Source organism: Antechinus flavipes, chromosome 4, assembly GCF_016432865.1.
Source record: "Antechinus flavipes isolate AdamAnt ecotype Samford, QLD, Australia chromosome 4, AdamAnt_v2, whole genome shotgun sequence".
Classification (NCBI taxonomy): Eukaryota; Metazoa; Chordata; class Mammalia; order Dasyuromorphia; family Dasyuridae; genus Antechinus; species Antechinus flavipes.
In genome coordinates this window covers 131,732,506-131,747,107 of record NC_067401.1, presented here as the reverse complement: position 1 = coordinate 131,747,107, position 14,602 = coordinate 131,732,506, and the positions used below count along the sequence as shown (strand labels likewise).

Genomic DNA, 14,602 nt, shown 5'->3' with positions numbered 1-14,602 from the left:
CCCAGCTCCCCCTCAGCTCCCCCTCAGCTCCCCCCGCAGCCAGCTCAGCTGCCCCAGCCCCCATTCCACGTTGACTACTTTGAGGGAAGGGAGGGTGCATTGACAGGAAGAGGGGGAGCCAGCGCTGGACGAAGGAGAAGCCGGAGTAGGAGGCGGAGGCTTCTTGGTCTCTCCCTCAGCCATCCTGCTCCAGGCACCATGTCCCCCTGGGGCTCCCTCAGCCGCATCCTCCCCTTATTCCCCGTCCTGCTCCTGCTGCTGCAGGCTTCGGGAAGGGCCTTGGGCCGGGCCAGTCCTGGTGGGGGGCCCTTAGAAGATGTGGTCATTGAGAGGTACCACGTCCCCCGAGGCTGTCCTCGAGAGGTGCAGATGGGGGACTTCATCCGCTACCACTACAATGGGACCTTTGAGGATGGCAAGAAGTTTGATTCCAGGTAATGGGGCAGGGGGACCCCTAAACACATCATTCCCCGGCACCTGAACACAACCCGTCAGAGAGTCACTTTCCTGTAAACATATTTGCTATCCCAGAAATTCCCTGTACCCAAAGATATCCTGCTCTCCACCAACTGTCCCACTTCCCATATATCCTTTTTTTTAACCGTCCATCCCTCCATTCATACAGCCCACCACTTTCCCCAAAGTGCCTGAGATAACAATTTTCAAGGGCTGATGGCTTTTTTGCCTGTGATTTGTCTGTGATTTGCATGCTGAATACATTTCCTAAAGAAATGGGTTATGGGTACACAGGGATATACTCCACTGAAACAGTATGTATGTGGGGGGATGAATATCAGTCTGAGATCCCTTTGAAACAAACTGCCCCGTCTCACTTTGACACTACTGTGATTCTCTTTCTTTCTCCCCATCCCCCAGGAGTTTTGAGGTGAGTTCTTTGATGTAAAAAAAGGAACTAGAATTTATCTGAAGAAATGGTTTATTCAAAGTCTGAGAAAGAATTTTGTAAAAGAGGCACAAGAAAAATGAAAAGAAATGGTACTGATCTGGGGAGTGATGGGAGATCTCTCCCATCAGAGACATCTCTCCTATATACCCTGACATCTCCTTGTTGGACTCCTTCCCAAACGCTCCAAGGCCTTTCCAGCTCCCTACCACCACTTTCCTCCTCCCTCGGCTTCCTTCCGTTTAAAGACTGAAACCTTGACTGTCCATCTTGTGGATTTAGAGATCTGGAATCTACTAGTCTCCGGGGAGACTTAAGAGGGAAGGTTAGGGGAGAGGGAGTAGATTGTGCTGCTCTGAGGTTGGTTTCCGAAGATGATAGGGTATGTACCAGGATTCTAGATCTCCTCCTGCTCCACTCTAATATGGTAGTTCTCTCAACAAATGCTGTCACTCTTTGGGAAATAACTGCTTTGTAAACCACTAAGGTTATCTTTGGAATCGTCCGCTCAGATTCTTTGGGGAGCTGTGGCAGAGATGGCAGAGGAGGGGGGCAGTGCTGGGTGGGAGAGCAATAACTAAGAATGTGTTTACATAAGGCAAAAACAGGATTGGTTTTTAGGGAGAGGAATTATTGGTGTAAAGGATATCTGGAGCAGTCCGTCTCCCAAAAAAGCCTTCATAAAGAACCTCAAAGTGAATGAGGAAAAAGTGTACACTTCTGGATAGTATTGCCCTGGAACAAAGTCCTGCTTGCACTAATATAGCTTTGCTGGGTGGTGTTTTGAGCCTACTATTACTTCAAAGATCTAAGAGCCCTCCCAAGAGGGAGAAAATCTTAGTGCTGCTTTCTAACCAAGACCTGGACCTCATCCTCAAGATTCAAACTCAATCCTCAAATAAAAGGGATTGCACATTTCTGCAACAGAGACCCAATCCTGATGGGCCAGGGGTCACTGAGGACATGATAATAACACTTAGAAGGCGTGTTTGCAGGAGTGTGTGAGCCTGTTTATGTGAATGTGTGTCTATATAGAAGCATAGATCTGTGTATATGTGCAAGCATAGGAGATTATGAGTGAAAAATAATCATGATACCATTTATGAGGCAGCTGAACGGTGCAGTAGATAGAGCACTAGCCTAAAGTCAAAAAGAACGGAATTCAAATCCAGCCTAGCTGTGTGACTCTGGGTAAGCCTCTTAACCCTATGGAAAAAACCAACAAGCATTTATATGACAATTTAAGGTTTGCAAAGCACTTTACAAGTATTATCCCATTTGATTCCCACAGCCCTGCTAGATAGATGCTATTGCTATTTCCATTTAACAGATGAAGTAACTGTCAAATAAAAGTTAAGAGTCCCACAGCTAGTAAGTGTCTGATATGGGACTTAGATTCAGATCTTCCTTGGTTGCAGGTCCAGAATTCTGCCCACTGTGCCATTTGGCTTAGTAGTGATCATATTAATGGGTAGTACATGCCTATCTTTATATGCTTTTTTTTCAGAGACAATTGGCAAACACACACACACAAACATATATATATATATATAGGCTTTGTATATGCATGTGTGCAGATTTCTGTGTGTCCCTATTCACATTTCTAGAGTGTGTGGCCTTCCCCCCAAAAGGTATGATTATCCCCATTTTACAAATAAGGAAACTGAGGCTGAAGAATTTTAAATGCCAAAAAAATTAAAATAAATTTTTAAAAAATGTTTAAAAAGAAGCTAAAGTGACTTGCTAAAGTCAATTCAGCTATCAAAAACCTTAGTCCAGATCTGAACCCACATACACTGAGTACAAATGCATTGTGCTCCTGGGCCATCTATCCCTGTCCTTATTCCCTCTTCTGCAGCTATGATCGTGGAGTGACAGTAGCAGGTGTGGTGGGTGTGGGCCGGCTCATCACTGGTATGGACCGAGGGCTTATGGGGATGTGTGTCAATGAACGGCGTCGCCTCATCGTCCCCCCCCACCTTGGCTACGGCAGCATCGGGGTTGGTGAGTGAGGAGAGGGGGCGGTTGGGACACATGTGCATGAAAAACTGGGGGGAGGTCTTGGTCAAAGGAAATGATAGGGACTTGTCCAGGGTCATACTGCTAGCAAGTGTCAGGTGTTCAAGGCTGGATTTAAACTCAGAGCCTCCTGATTCCAGGGCTGATACTGACCCTACTACTCCCACCTCTAGACAGAGCAACGATGAACTCAGGATGCAGACTGAGATTATTTAAATGTGGTCAATGTAGAATTTTGTTTTGGTTTGAGCATATAAATGCTTAAAAGTTTTTAGTCCAAGTATAATTATTACACATGGGAAAATTGAGTCTCAGAGAGTTTTACGTGACTAACCTATAGTCAAACACCCAGGGAATGCTGGAACTTGGACCAGACTCAACTATATGAGTTTAGTACTTCTTCCACTTTATGACAGGGCTTCTGTCATAGAGTGAAGGCCATGTGGGACAATGGAAGCTAGGATGCTCCTAGGAAGAAAGATGTCCCTTTGAAGGAGGGATGGGACTTTCCCCCCATTGCCACTGGGGCTAACAGATAATCCTCCCCTCCTCAGCCGGGCTGATCCCTCCTGATTCCACACTGTACTTTGACGTTGTCCTGTTGGATGTATGGAACAAGGAAGACTCAGTGCAGGTGAACACTCTCCTTCGACCCACAAATTGTCCCCGCATGGTCCAGGACAGCGACTTTGTCCGCTATCACTATAATGGCACGCTGCTGGATGGAACGGCTTTTGACTCCAGGTAATGGGTCCCAGAGGAACTCTGAAGGCAGAGAAGAGGAGCCTGAAGATGAAGGAATGGCACAGGGAAGCAGGAGTCTTCCCCCTACTCAATCCCTTCTTCATCTCATTCTCCACAGCTATAGCAGGAGTAGCACTTATGACACCTATGTGGGCTCAGGATGGCTTATCAAGGGCATGGACCAGGGGCTGCTAGGGATGTGTCCTGGAGAGAAAAGGAAGATCATCATACCCCCTTTTCTGGCATATGGAGAGAAAGGCTATGGTGAGAGCAGTTGGTTCACATCGGGGAAAGATGGGTGGCCATTAAGAGGAAGAAAAGGCACCAGAAAGGGGCTAAGAGGGGACCTCTCTGCAGATTGGTTTTGTTTTTTGTTTTTTGGGATGGGGGGTTTAAGTGACTTGAGCAGGATCATACAGCTAGTAAGTGTCAAGTGTTTGAGGCTGGATTTAAACTCAGGTTCTCCTGATTCCAGGGCTGGTGCTCTATCCACCATGCCTCCTTAGCTGCCCTCACAAATGCTTCCCACCTCTTGATAGAGCAATGATAAACTCAGGATGCAGACTGAGATTATTTAAACATGGTCAGAGTAGAATTTTGTTTTGATTGACCATACACATTGGTTATGAGTTTATGATTATCCCCATTTGACAGATGAGGAAACAGATTCAAGAATTTTAAATGACAAAAAAATTAAAATTAATTTTTAAAAATTAAAAAAATAAGTTAAAATGACTTGCTAAAGTTGATGCAGCTGTCAAAAAGCTTAGTGCACATTTGAACTGAGGTCCAATGACACAGATTCGTTATTCCTTTTACTGTACCTCATAACTTCAAATGATCCTGAGCCATTTAATCCTATCCTCATTCCCTCTTCTGCAGCTATGAGTGTGGAGTGACAGTAGCAGGTGTGGTGGGTGTGGGAAGAGAACTTTTATATTGATTAATTAAAATGGTTTTTTTAATGGTAGTTTTTTTAAAAATAATTTTTAAACTATTTATCCCCAAGCTTAGTAATCCAAAGAAACCTTAGAAAGCAACTATAGGGAGCTTGATCTTTTCTTTTTCCCCTCTAGGAACCGTGATCCCTCCTCAGGCTTCCCTCGTCTTCCATGTCCTTCTAATTGATGTCCACAATCCCAAGGACAGTGTCCAGCTAGAGACTCTGCTGCTGCCTCCTGGCTGTGGGCGGAAAGCTGTGGCAGGGGATTTCATGCGATACCATTATAATGGCTCCTTGATGGATGGCACCATCTTTGACTCCAGGTAAGAGGTGGGGTGAGCCCATGGGAGAATGGCAAGAGCTGAAGAAATCGCTGAGACAAAAATCACTCAAAATAGGGGAGAATGGAGGAAGCACTGGGAGGAAAAAAATCACAGAATCTTAGAGTCAGAAAGGACCTCAGCTTGAAGACCACCAGTGAGAAAGAACCTGGTAGATCCTAATTCTATTTTTTAATATCTCTAATTGTTCAAAGGTTTTCAAAAGTCTAAACCTGCCTCTTTGTAACCCCAAGTCATTGCTCCTATTTCTGGCCCCTCTTCTCAGAGCCAAACAGATCAATGAAAAGGAATTTATTAAATACTTACTATATTCGGTGGCAAGCTGGTGCAGTGGATAGAGCCCTAGACCTGAAGTCTCTGTTCAGATCTGTCTTCAGACACTTCCTAGCTGTGTCACCCTAGGCAAGTCACTCATCTCTGTTTGCCTCAGTTTCCTCATCTGTACAATGAATCAGAGGAGGAAATACCCTAGTATCCTTTTCAAGAAAACCCCAAATGAAGTCACAAAGAGTTAGATGTGACTGAAATAACAAGTGAACTACTACTATGTACTGAGTACTCTACTAAGCTGGGGACACAACAAAAATGAAGTCATTCCCTCCCTCAAAATATTTTCATGTTATAAGGGAAGACAACATATACATATAAAAGTTTATATAAAATATATTCCAGAAGCCACCCCAATTTAAGGTCAAAAATAGACCGTTAGAAACTTGGGAATTATTGGGCGAATCTCCTGGCCAGTTGGTAGGTTCTGTCTCCAAGATTACCTAGTCAACTCTTCCACTAAATGGGACTAATGGGCAGGTTATAGTCACAAAATAAATATATGAATTTGGAAGGGAAAACACCAAAAGGAGCTGGGAGAGAATAAGAAAAGATCTTGCAAAGAAGGTGTTTTTTGGGAAATGGAATGTCATGTAAGGAATAGCAAAAAAAAAAAAAAATGCAATGAAAGTCAAAGGGAATAATGAATATTAATGCTGGAAAGGTAGGTTGGAGTCAAGTTGTAAAGGGTTTTAAATGTCAAATAGAGGAGTTGGTAGGAATTGCTAGGAATAAGGAACCTTTGGAACTGGTTAAGTAGTAGAAAGGTGGTCAGAGTTGTATTTTGACAAACTCATTTTGGTAGCTTGTGTGTAGGATGGTTTGGAGTGACAAGAGACTAGAAGAAAGAAGACCAGGTAGGAGGCTATGGAAGTAGTGCAGGCAAGAAAGAATGAGGGCCTGAACTTGGATGGTAAGGGTTAAAGAACACCAAGAAGTTTTGGAGACTGGAAAACATGAGGGGAGGGGGAAGGAAGAACTGGAGAGAGACCATGAGGAGGAAGGAGAGCTAGTGAAGCCATTGTCATTCCTAGTGAAATACATCTCAAGTGCCTCTCTGATATAATCAATCAATCAATCAATCAACAAATCATTCTAATGCCTAATGCTAAAATGTTTTTCATTCATGGGACGATATATCTGGCTATGAAAAATCTAGGGACACGGAACTCTTTTTTTCTCATTTAGAAAATATTTAACAAAATAAATAAAAATAACATAGAACATACATAATGTTATCATGTGGGTTTCCAAGTCAGTATACAGTTTATGTTTGAGTTTGATGCCCTTCTTTCAGTGGATTACAATGGACATGGAAGTTTCCAGGTACAATGCAACTTCAATAAAAGCAGCCTTTTGTCAGATTCAAGGATATATATTTTGATATTTCAAGGCTTGTATATACATGCTATAGGCAAGCTTTGTTTATTTCACAAAAACTATAATTACAAAATGAGAGAAGCAACACAGTGCCATAGACTGAGAAAGGACTTCAGAGCCATGAAGGACTGAGTTCATGTCCCACTTCAATTTTTTTCTTACTTAATAGTATTTTATTTTTCCAATTACATATAGTTTTCAACAATCATTTTTGAGTTCCAAAATTTCCTCCCTCCCATCTTTCCCTCTCCCCTCCCCAAGACAGCAAGCAATCTGATATAGATTATACATGTACAATCATTTATGTCCCATTTCTAATTCATACTGTTTGTATGACTGTGAGCAAATTATTTAATCTCTCAAGGCTCTGAGTGGCTCCCTAAGATCCTAAGTTTCAGAGCAGATTCTGCCCTGAAGTGGTAGAAAGAGCTCCTTGCCAGCAAGACCCTCCACCAAAAAAATCCTAAGTCAAGTTTCTATCTTTGAATTAATGTATTTAATCATATTAATATATGATAACATATTAATATATCATATAATAATATATTCATTAATATATAGCCTGAGTAAGTCAAATTTATGCAACACAAAATTATTTATATTTTTTATCTGCAATAACATAGTCAAGATTTCACAGCATCCCTAATGAAACTTATGTCCCACTGGTATATCATCACCCACAAGCATCATATATTGAGTACTGTGGAATTAAAAGCTAATTGAATTGCCTCTTCTTCTAAGAGCTTACAGTCTATTTAGAGAAGAAATATATACATATAAATTTAAATATAAAGTGTACAGAAAAACACAAGATCTTTGATGGGGGGGAAATTCCAGTAGTTAGGAAGTTCAGAAAAGGCCTCATGTAGGAGGTGATCCTTAAGCTAAGCTACAAAGGAAGCTACATTTTCTGAGGCAGAAATGAAGAGAAAATACATTCCAGGAATAGTGTGTTCTGTTTGTGCAAGAGCAAGGTGGTGGGAGATGGAATATCATGGATGTGGAAAAGCAAAGAAGCCAATTTATCTATACTATGGTATGTCTGAAATGATAATAAGCTTTATATCTAGACAAATAGTCTGGTAACTGTGAGATGACAGATCCAAGATGTCAAATGAGCCACATATCTTTGGAAATGGCCAGGCAAGTTTTTCTTGACTATGTATAATTGTTCCAAGGATTTGGGCTTTTCCCCCTTCCTTTTGTTGTCTCTCTTTCCTTCTTTCCTTCCCTCTTCCCTTTCTTCTCTTTCACTTCCTTTCTTCTTCCCTTCCCTTGTTTCTTTTTTCCTCCCTTCCTCCTTTTCTCTCTTTCTTCCTTTTTCTCTTTCCTTCCTTTTTCTCTTCCTTCCCTCCTTCCTTCCTTTTTCTCTCCCTCCTTCCATCCTTCCCTTTTTCTTCCCTTCCTTTTCTCCTTCCTCCTTCTTCCCTTTCTCTTTCCTTCCTCCATTTTCTTTCCTTCCTTCTCTCCTTTCTTCTTTCCTTCCTTTCTCCCTCCTTTCCTTCCTTGCCTCCTTTCTTCTTTCTTTTCTGGCTTCCTCCCTTCTTTCTTTATTTCCTTTTCTTCCCCCTTTTCTTCCTTCCCTTGCTCCTTTCTTTTTTCCTTTCCTTCCCATGTTCCTTCTTTACTCCTTTCTTTCCCTTCTTTCTTCTTTTCTTCCCTTCCTTTCCCCCTAATTTTTGGAGAAGAGAGAAGAAAGGAAAGACAATAAACACTTGCTGATTTTTTTTAAAAAGATAGAAGTTTTTTAAAAGTTTTTTTATTTTCAAAATATATGCATAGATAATTTTCAACATTCATCCTTGCAAAACTTCGTGTTCCAAATTTTTTCTTTCTCTCTTCTCCCCATCCCCTCCCCTAGATGGCAAATAATCTAATATATATTAAACATGTACAATTTTTCTATACATATTTTCACAATTATCATGCTGCACAAAAAAAATCAGATCAAAAAGGAAAAAAAATGAGAAAGAAAACAAAAAGCAAGCAAACAACAACAAAAAAGTGAAAATACTATGTTGTGATCCACACTCAGTTCCCATAGTCCTCCCTCTGGGTGTAGAGGGCTTTCTTTGTCACAAGATCACTGGAACTGGCCTGAATCATCTCATTGTTGACGAGAACCACGACTATCAGAACTGGCCATTGTATAGACTTGTTGTCGTGTACGATGAAATCCTGGTTCTGTTCATTTCACTCAGCATCAGTTCATGTCAGTCTCTCCAGACCTCTCTGGAATCATCCTGCTGATCATTTCTTACAGAACAGTAATATTTCAGAGGCAAGACAGGACCTCTGGAGGCTCTTGAGTGGGAGAGTGAGTGGTCAGAATGGTGCTTTAGGAATATATCACTGACAGCTGGGTGGAGAGGCTGAAGCTCAATCAGAAGCTAGTGCAGTGGTCCAGCTGAGGAGCTGGAGGGGGTACTAGGGAAGTGGCAGATGATGAGAGAGAGACATGATCAGATGTAGAACTGAATGGGCTCCAGCTGCATCAAGGAGGAGAGGGGCCCATCTAGTCATGGGGGTGGTTGGTCACGGTGTTTGGAAGGTGTCTTTGCTGACAGCACAGCCCTATTTCTCCCCTATTTTATATTGCAGCTACTCCAGAAACCACACATACAATACTTACATAGGGCAGGGTTACATCATCCCAGGCATGGACCAGGGACTACAGGGAGTGTGCATCGGAGAGCTCCGACGAATCACCATCCCTCCACATCTCGCCTATGGAGAAAATGGAGCGGGTAAGGTTTTCTCCTTTACCTAGCCCAACCCCATTACAAATCCTAGCCTCAATCCTTGCCTTCCCTTCATCTCCTAGTTACAGTGGAAACATCGTTCTTCAAACCAATGGATACCTCCCCAAGATGCTAGGCGGTGGCCAAGAACTTCAGCTCCAACCTGTCCCTTTTCTCCTTCCATAAATACAAATAATTTGATTTGCCCAGTTCTCATACACACACACACACACACACACACACACACACACACACATATATATATGTGTGTGTATGTGTGTGTGTATATATATATGTATATGTGTATATATATATATATATATATATATATATATTTTTTTTTTTTTTAAAATGTGATCATTGCTTCCATTTTTTCCTATGGGGAGCACAAAGTGATCAATAGGATTTAGCCTTTAAGTTTCCATTCCATTCCTAAGTCTATGCTTATGCAATGGTGTATCAGGAGACAAGATCCCTGGCTCAGCAGTGCTGATCTTCGATGTCCACGTCATCGACTTCCACAACCCATCAGACCCGGTGGAAACTCGGACCATCTCCAGACCCAGTGAAGGCTGCAATGAGACCTCCAGGCTGGGGGATTTTGTACGCTATCACTATAACTGCTCCTTGCTGGATGGAACCAAGCTCTTTTCCTCGTGAGTACTAGGCAGGGGAGCATCATTCATTCTTTCAAGTAGCACTCATTGAGCCTCTACTACAAATTAGGAGCCATGCAGACATTCTGGGGACACAAAGACAAATCCAAAATGGCCTTCATCTCTACCGAAGTTTCCCTTTTACTGGCAGAAAAATGGAGTACACATCCATCACCACACACCGGATGGCAATTGTTCCTTATGCTGGTCAAGGAGGGCAAAAAGTAGAAACCAAACCAAACCCCTTCTGATTTGGTTTCTAGACAATCTAAGATTCTTTTTTTTTGTATTTCTACTATATTTATTTATTTGTTTGTTTTTTAATATAGCTTTTTATTTACAAGTTATATACGTGGGTAATTTTACAGCATTGACAATTGCCAAACCTGTTGTTTCAATTTTTCCCCTCCTTCCCCTGATCCCCATCCTATCCATGGCAGGTTGACCAAATACATGTTAAGTATGTTAAAGTATAAATTAAATACAATATAAGCATACATGTCAAAAAATAAGCATACATGTCCTAACAGTTATTTTGCTGTACAACAATCTAAGATTCTTAATCTGGAATTCATGCATAGATTTCAAGGGTTACATGATTTTAGGCTTATTTTTTTATGTATTTGCTTGTTTGTTTTATCACTGTAATTCAGTATAATCAGTTTTCTTGGTAATTCTATTTTTATGCATTTAAAAACTATTTTGAGAAGGGTGCCATGGGCTTCACCACATGGCAAAAAGTCCAGGACACATAAAAAGGTATAGAGCTCTCATTTAGGGTCTCTTGTTTCTTCTGATTCTTACAGTCTTTTATAGCTATTTTTTCATTCCTAAGTATTTCCCATCCAAAGAGAAAAGGGGGGAGGGAACAAGTATTTAAATATTTATTAAGTGTCTACTATGTACCAAGTGAGCAGCTAGATAGTGCAGTAAATAAGAGGACCGGACCTGGGATCAGGAAGACCAAAGTTCCTAAGTTCAACTCTGGCTTCAGGTACTCGGATATTTGCTCATGTTCCTGAATTCAAATCTAACCTCAGATACCATTCAGACATACACAGATAGCTCTGTGATCTTGTTTGCGTTAGTTTCCTCATCTATAAGATAGCTGGAAAAGGAAATGGCAAACCTTTGCGGTCTTTGCCAAGAAAACCTCAAAGTGAGCCATAAAGAATTGGATAAGACTGAAGAGTGATTTTAAAGATGGGGCATCTAAAACTGAGATAGATTAAGTGATTTGCCCAGGGTCCCATAGCTAGTAAGATAGGATTTGCACTCAGATCTTGCAGATTCCAAGCCCAGGGCTCTATCCAGCATGTTTCTTAGCTGTTCCCAGTAACCTACAGATCATGGTGAGTGAAGGAAGCCCAGGTGCATTCCTCCAGATCCAGATCCTCATTCTCTTCTTCCAGCCACGACTACGGAGAGCCCCAGGAAGCTACTTTGGGGGCCAACAAGGTGATTGAAGGACTGAACACCGGGCTTCAAGGCATGTGTGTGGGAGAAAGGCGACAACTGATCATTCCTCCTCACCTGGGACATGGAGAAAATGGAGGTGAGGGGGCAAAAGGAAGGTGAAGGCTTCTGCTCTCTGGCCCTCCAACCTTGCCCCGATTGGAGCTGCTGGATGGCAGGGGAAAGCATTAAACAGGAACAAGGAAGGAGGGCAAAGGGAAGCACTTCTATTGCTAACAGGATGTTTAGGAAGGCCTTGGGAACGAGGTACTGACTGTTCTAATTCTTCAACAGATCTTTAAGTTCCAACAAGACCATCCTGGCTCCTGTGAGTCAGGTGCTGCTCCCTACTCATTCATCCCTCCCTCTTTCAAATATAGGAAGCCCAGTGAGGGCAGGGCCCTTAAAGTCTCGTTTCTGTTTCTCCAAGCTCGCGGTGTCCCAGGCAGTGCTGTGCTACTATTTGAGGTGGAGCTGGTGTCCCGAGAGGAGGGACTGCCAGAGGGTTACCTGTTCGTTTGGCATGGGGACCCCCCTCCTAACCTGTATGAAGACATGGACCTCAACAAGGATGGAGAGATCCCCCTTGAGGAGGTAGGAAGAAGCCTCTTAGCACATAGAAAACCATTACTCAATTCAGGAGGGTCACTTCATTCCATTCATTCATTTATTCTAGACATATTTATTAGTACCTACTATGTGCCAGCAACTCAGAGCCAAAAATTATATTGTCCTTGCCCCCAAGGAGCTTACATTATATTGGGAGTAAATAATGTCTATTCTTCCCACATCATGACTTCCCCCATTGTGGTCTCAATGTATCACTGGTTGGCATAAGAAATGGGAACTTTGGGGGATGTTTTGCAGAAGCCACAGACAATATACAAAGGCTAGCATTCCATACAGAAAAAGTTTAGAAGCTCAGAAATGTATAAAAAATATATAGTATTGTATAATAGCAAATTGTTACCTTTTAATACAATAATAATTCAGACTTCTCTGGTACAAAGGGAGGGCCAAAAATTTTATGCAGATTTTTCAGATGGTGAGGGTGCTCGATCCCTAACCCCCTTGATGTGGATGGCGTAACAGTAATTTGGAGGGGAGGGCACGAGCAAGTTGGGAGTCAGGAGGGGATAGGAGAGACTTCCATGGAAGGTGATATTTAAACCAATCCTTCAAAATTCTAAAGATTCTAAGAGGCATGGATAAGTTATGCATGCATATTAAGTATGAAGGACAGTCCCCTATATAAAGGCATGAGTCAGAAAAGAGAATATCAAGTGTCCCTGGTAGTCAAAATGAACTCAAATATTACCCAGTTCTCCCCCTCCCTCAAATCCATTCATGCTCCTCCTCACCCCACACCAGTGCTATTGCTTTTCTCAGCCTTAATCTTTGCTCTCCCTCTACTTTCCCCCTCTCACTGGCCCTCCTTGGGTATCACCATCGTGTTTTCTGGGTTCAGTGGTACTCCTTCCCTGACCCAACGCCTCCTGAACCAGAATGGCCTCCACGTGTGTATCCTTCCAACCCTCCTCCCATGGCCCTTTAGGCTCCAACTCTCGCTTAACCCTCTCTCCCGTTGTTTCTCCTTCCCTCTCAGTTTTCCACCTTTATCAAGGCCCAGGTAGCAGAAGGCAAAGGGAAACTCATGCCCGGGCAGGACCCCGAGAAAACCATCGGTGACATGTTCCAGAACCAGGACCGAAATCAGGATGGCAAGATCACCATGGAGGAGCTCAAGCTGAAATCAGATGAAGACCGGGAGAGAGTTCATGAAGAACTCTGAGAGACTTGGGGATTAAGGGGGCCCGGCCTGGAATGCAAAAACCCACAGCTGGCAGTGGGAGAGACCTCTGAGACCAGCCCCTCTTCCTCTCTGCTGGGAAGCTTGGGGCACTCACAGAGAGTCTTAAGGTGCTAACTGCTGCCTGGCCTTCCAGCCAACACCAGATTTAAAGCCAAGGTGCATTGTATTCCTTCCTTTAGCCTCCCCTTAAATTTTTCAAGTGTGAGATCTTCTAGGAAGCAGTTTTGAGGTGGTGGGAGGGCAATTGGGTTTCTCTCCTTTGTTAAGGGTGGAGTAGGGGCAGCAGATAGTTCCCTATCCCCTCATATGGACCTCAACCACCTCAGATAAATGGGGATTTTTAGGGTATGGGCTCACTTGTTTTGGATCCTCCAAACTTCCTTCCGTCCTTCAACTGTCTCCCCACTTGCCCTATCTACATCTTGGGCTACCAAGGAGCCAAAGCAAAAAGCAATGGGGAGATTCCTTCTGGTCCTCCAGGAAACTGACCTGGACTGCCCTTCCACAGAAAAAAGAGAGATGCTAGGGGAGAGGGAAGTTCCAGGAAGGGTACCCTACCTCATCTACTTCTGTACCATACCCTCAGAGCCTGGGACTCAGAGGGACTAAAATGGCCCCAGTTCTGCCCATGCCATAAGAAGGTTGGGTTCCATGTGGATTTGGTTCAATTACCTTTGTGTCTTACTTCCAAGGCCCTAGAATGTGTTTTTCTTTTAATGAGAAAAGGAGAATAAAATGAAAAGGTGAGAGGACACAAGAAAAACTGGATGAGTGTTGTAGCTATAAAAATAAAATTATTCTTGAAAAATCTGAAATATGGGGTCATCTGGGGTTGGATATGTAGAAGGTAAAATCAAAAGCCAGTTGTATTTTTTCTTTACATCAAATAAAAATTTAAACCAGGTCCCCTACATGTTGTAATTCAGGAGAAATATGGGCCAGGGGTGGAAGATATAAGGGAATGAACCTTTTATTCTGTTCCTATTCTATCCAAGACAGTTTCATCTTCCCTCTTCTCATTCTGACGGGCTTTTTGCTTCCCTAAAAGATTTTTCATACCTGAGGAGTCTAGAAGTTCTGAGCCAGGATCTAAGATTTCACTTGGGGTTTAAGAAGGTCCAAGGGAAAGTCATTTATCTATCAATTGATAGTTCTTTACATTGATCTACCTACAAATGAATACTATAGATCTATATATTCAGATCAAAAGGGATGATTTCTGCTTTGGGGAGGCTCCCAAGTTAATAGAAGACTCGATGTCCATCCTCAAAGATTTAAG

At 42.5% G+C, this 14,602-nt stretch overlaps 1 protein-coding gene across 1 annotated transcript; it reads left to right on the top strand.

Moving 5' to 3' along the window:
* The first annotated feature begins 103 nt into the window (after window positions 1–103).
* Window positions 104–14,227, top strand: FKBP10 (FKBP prolyl isomerase 10). The gene is made up of 10 exons (XM_051994485.1): window positions 104–434; window positions 2,763–2,908; window positions 3,478–3,667; window positions 3,786–3,931; window positions 4,744–4,933; window positions 9,260–9,405; window positions 9,863–10,055; window positions 11,468–11,610; window positions 11,941–12,104; window positions 13,117–14,227. The coding sequence occupies exons 1-10, from the start codon at window positions 199–201 to the stop codon at window positions 13,300–13,302; spliced, it is 1,740 nt and encodes a 579-aa protein (XP_051850445.1). The 5' UTR covers window positions 104–198; the 3' UTR covers window positions 13,303–14,227.
* The last annotated feature ends 375 nt before the right edge of the window (window positions 14,228–14,602 follow it).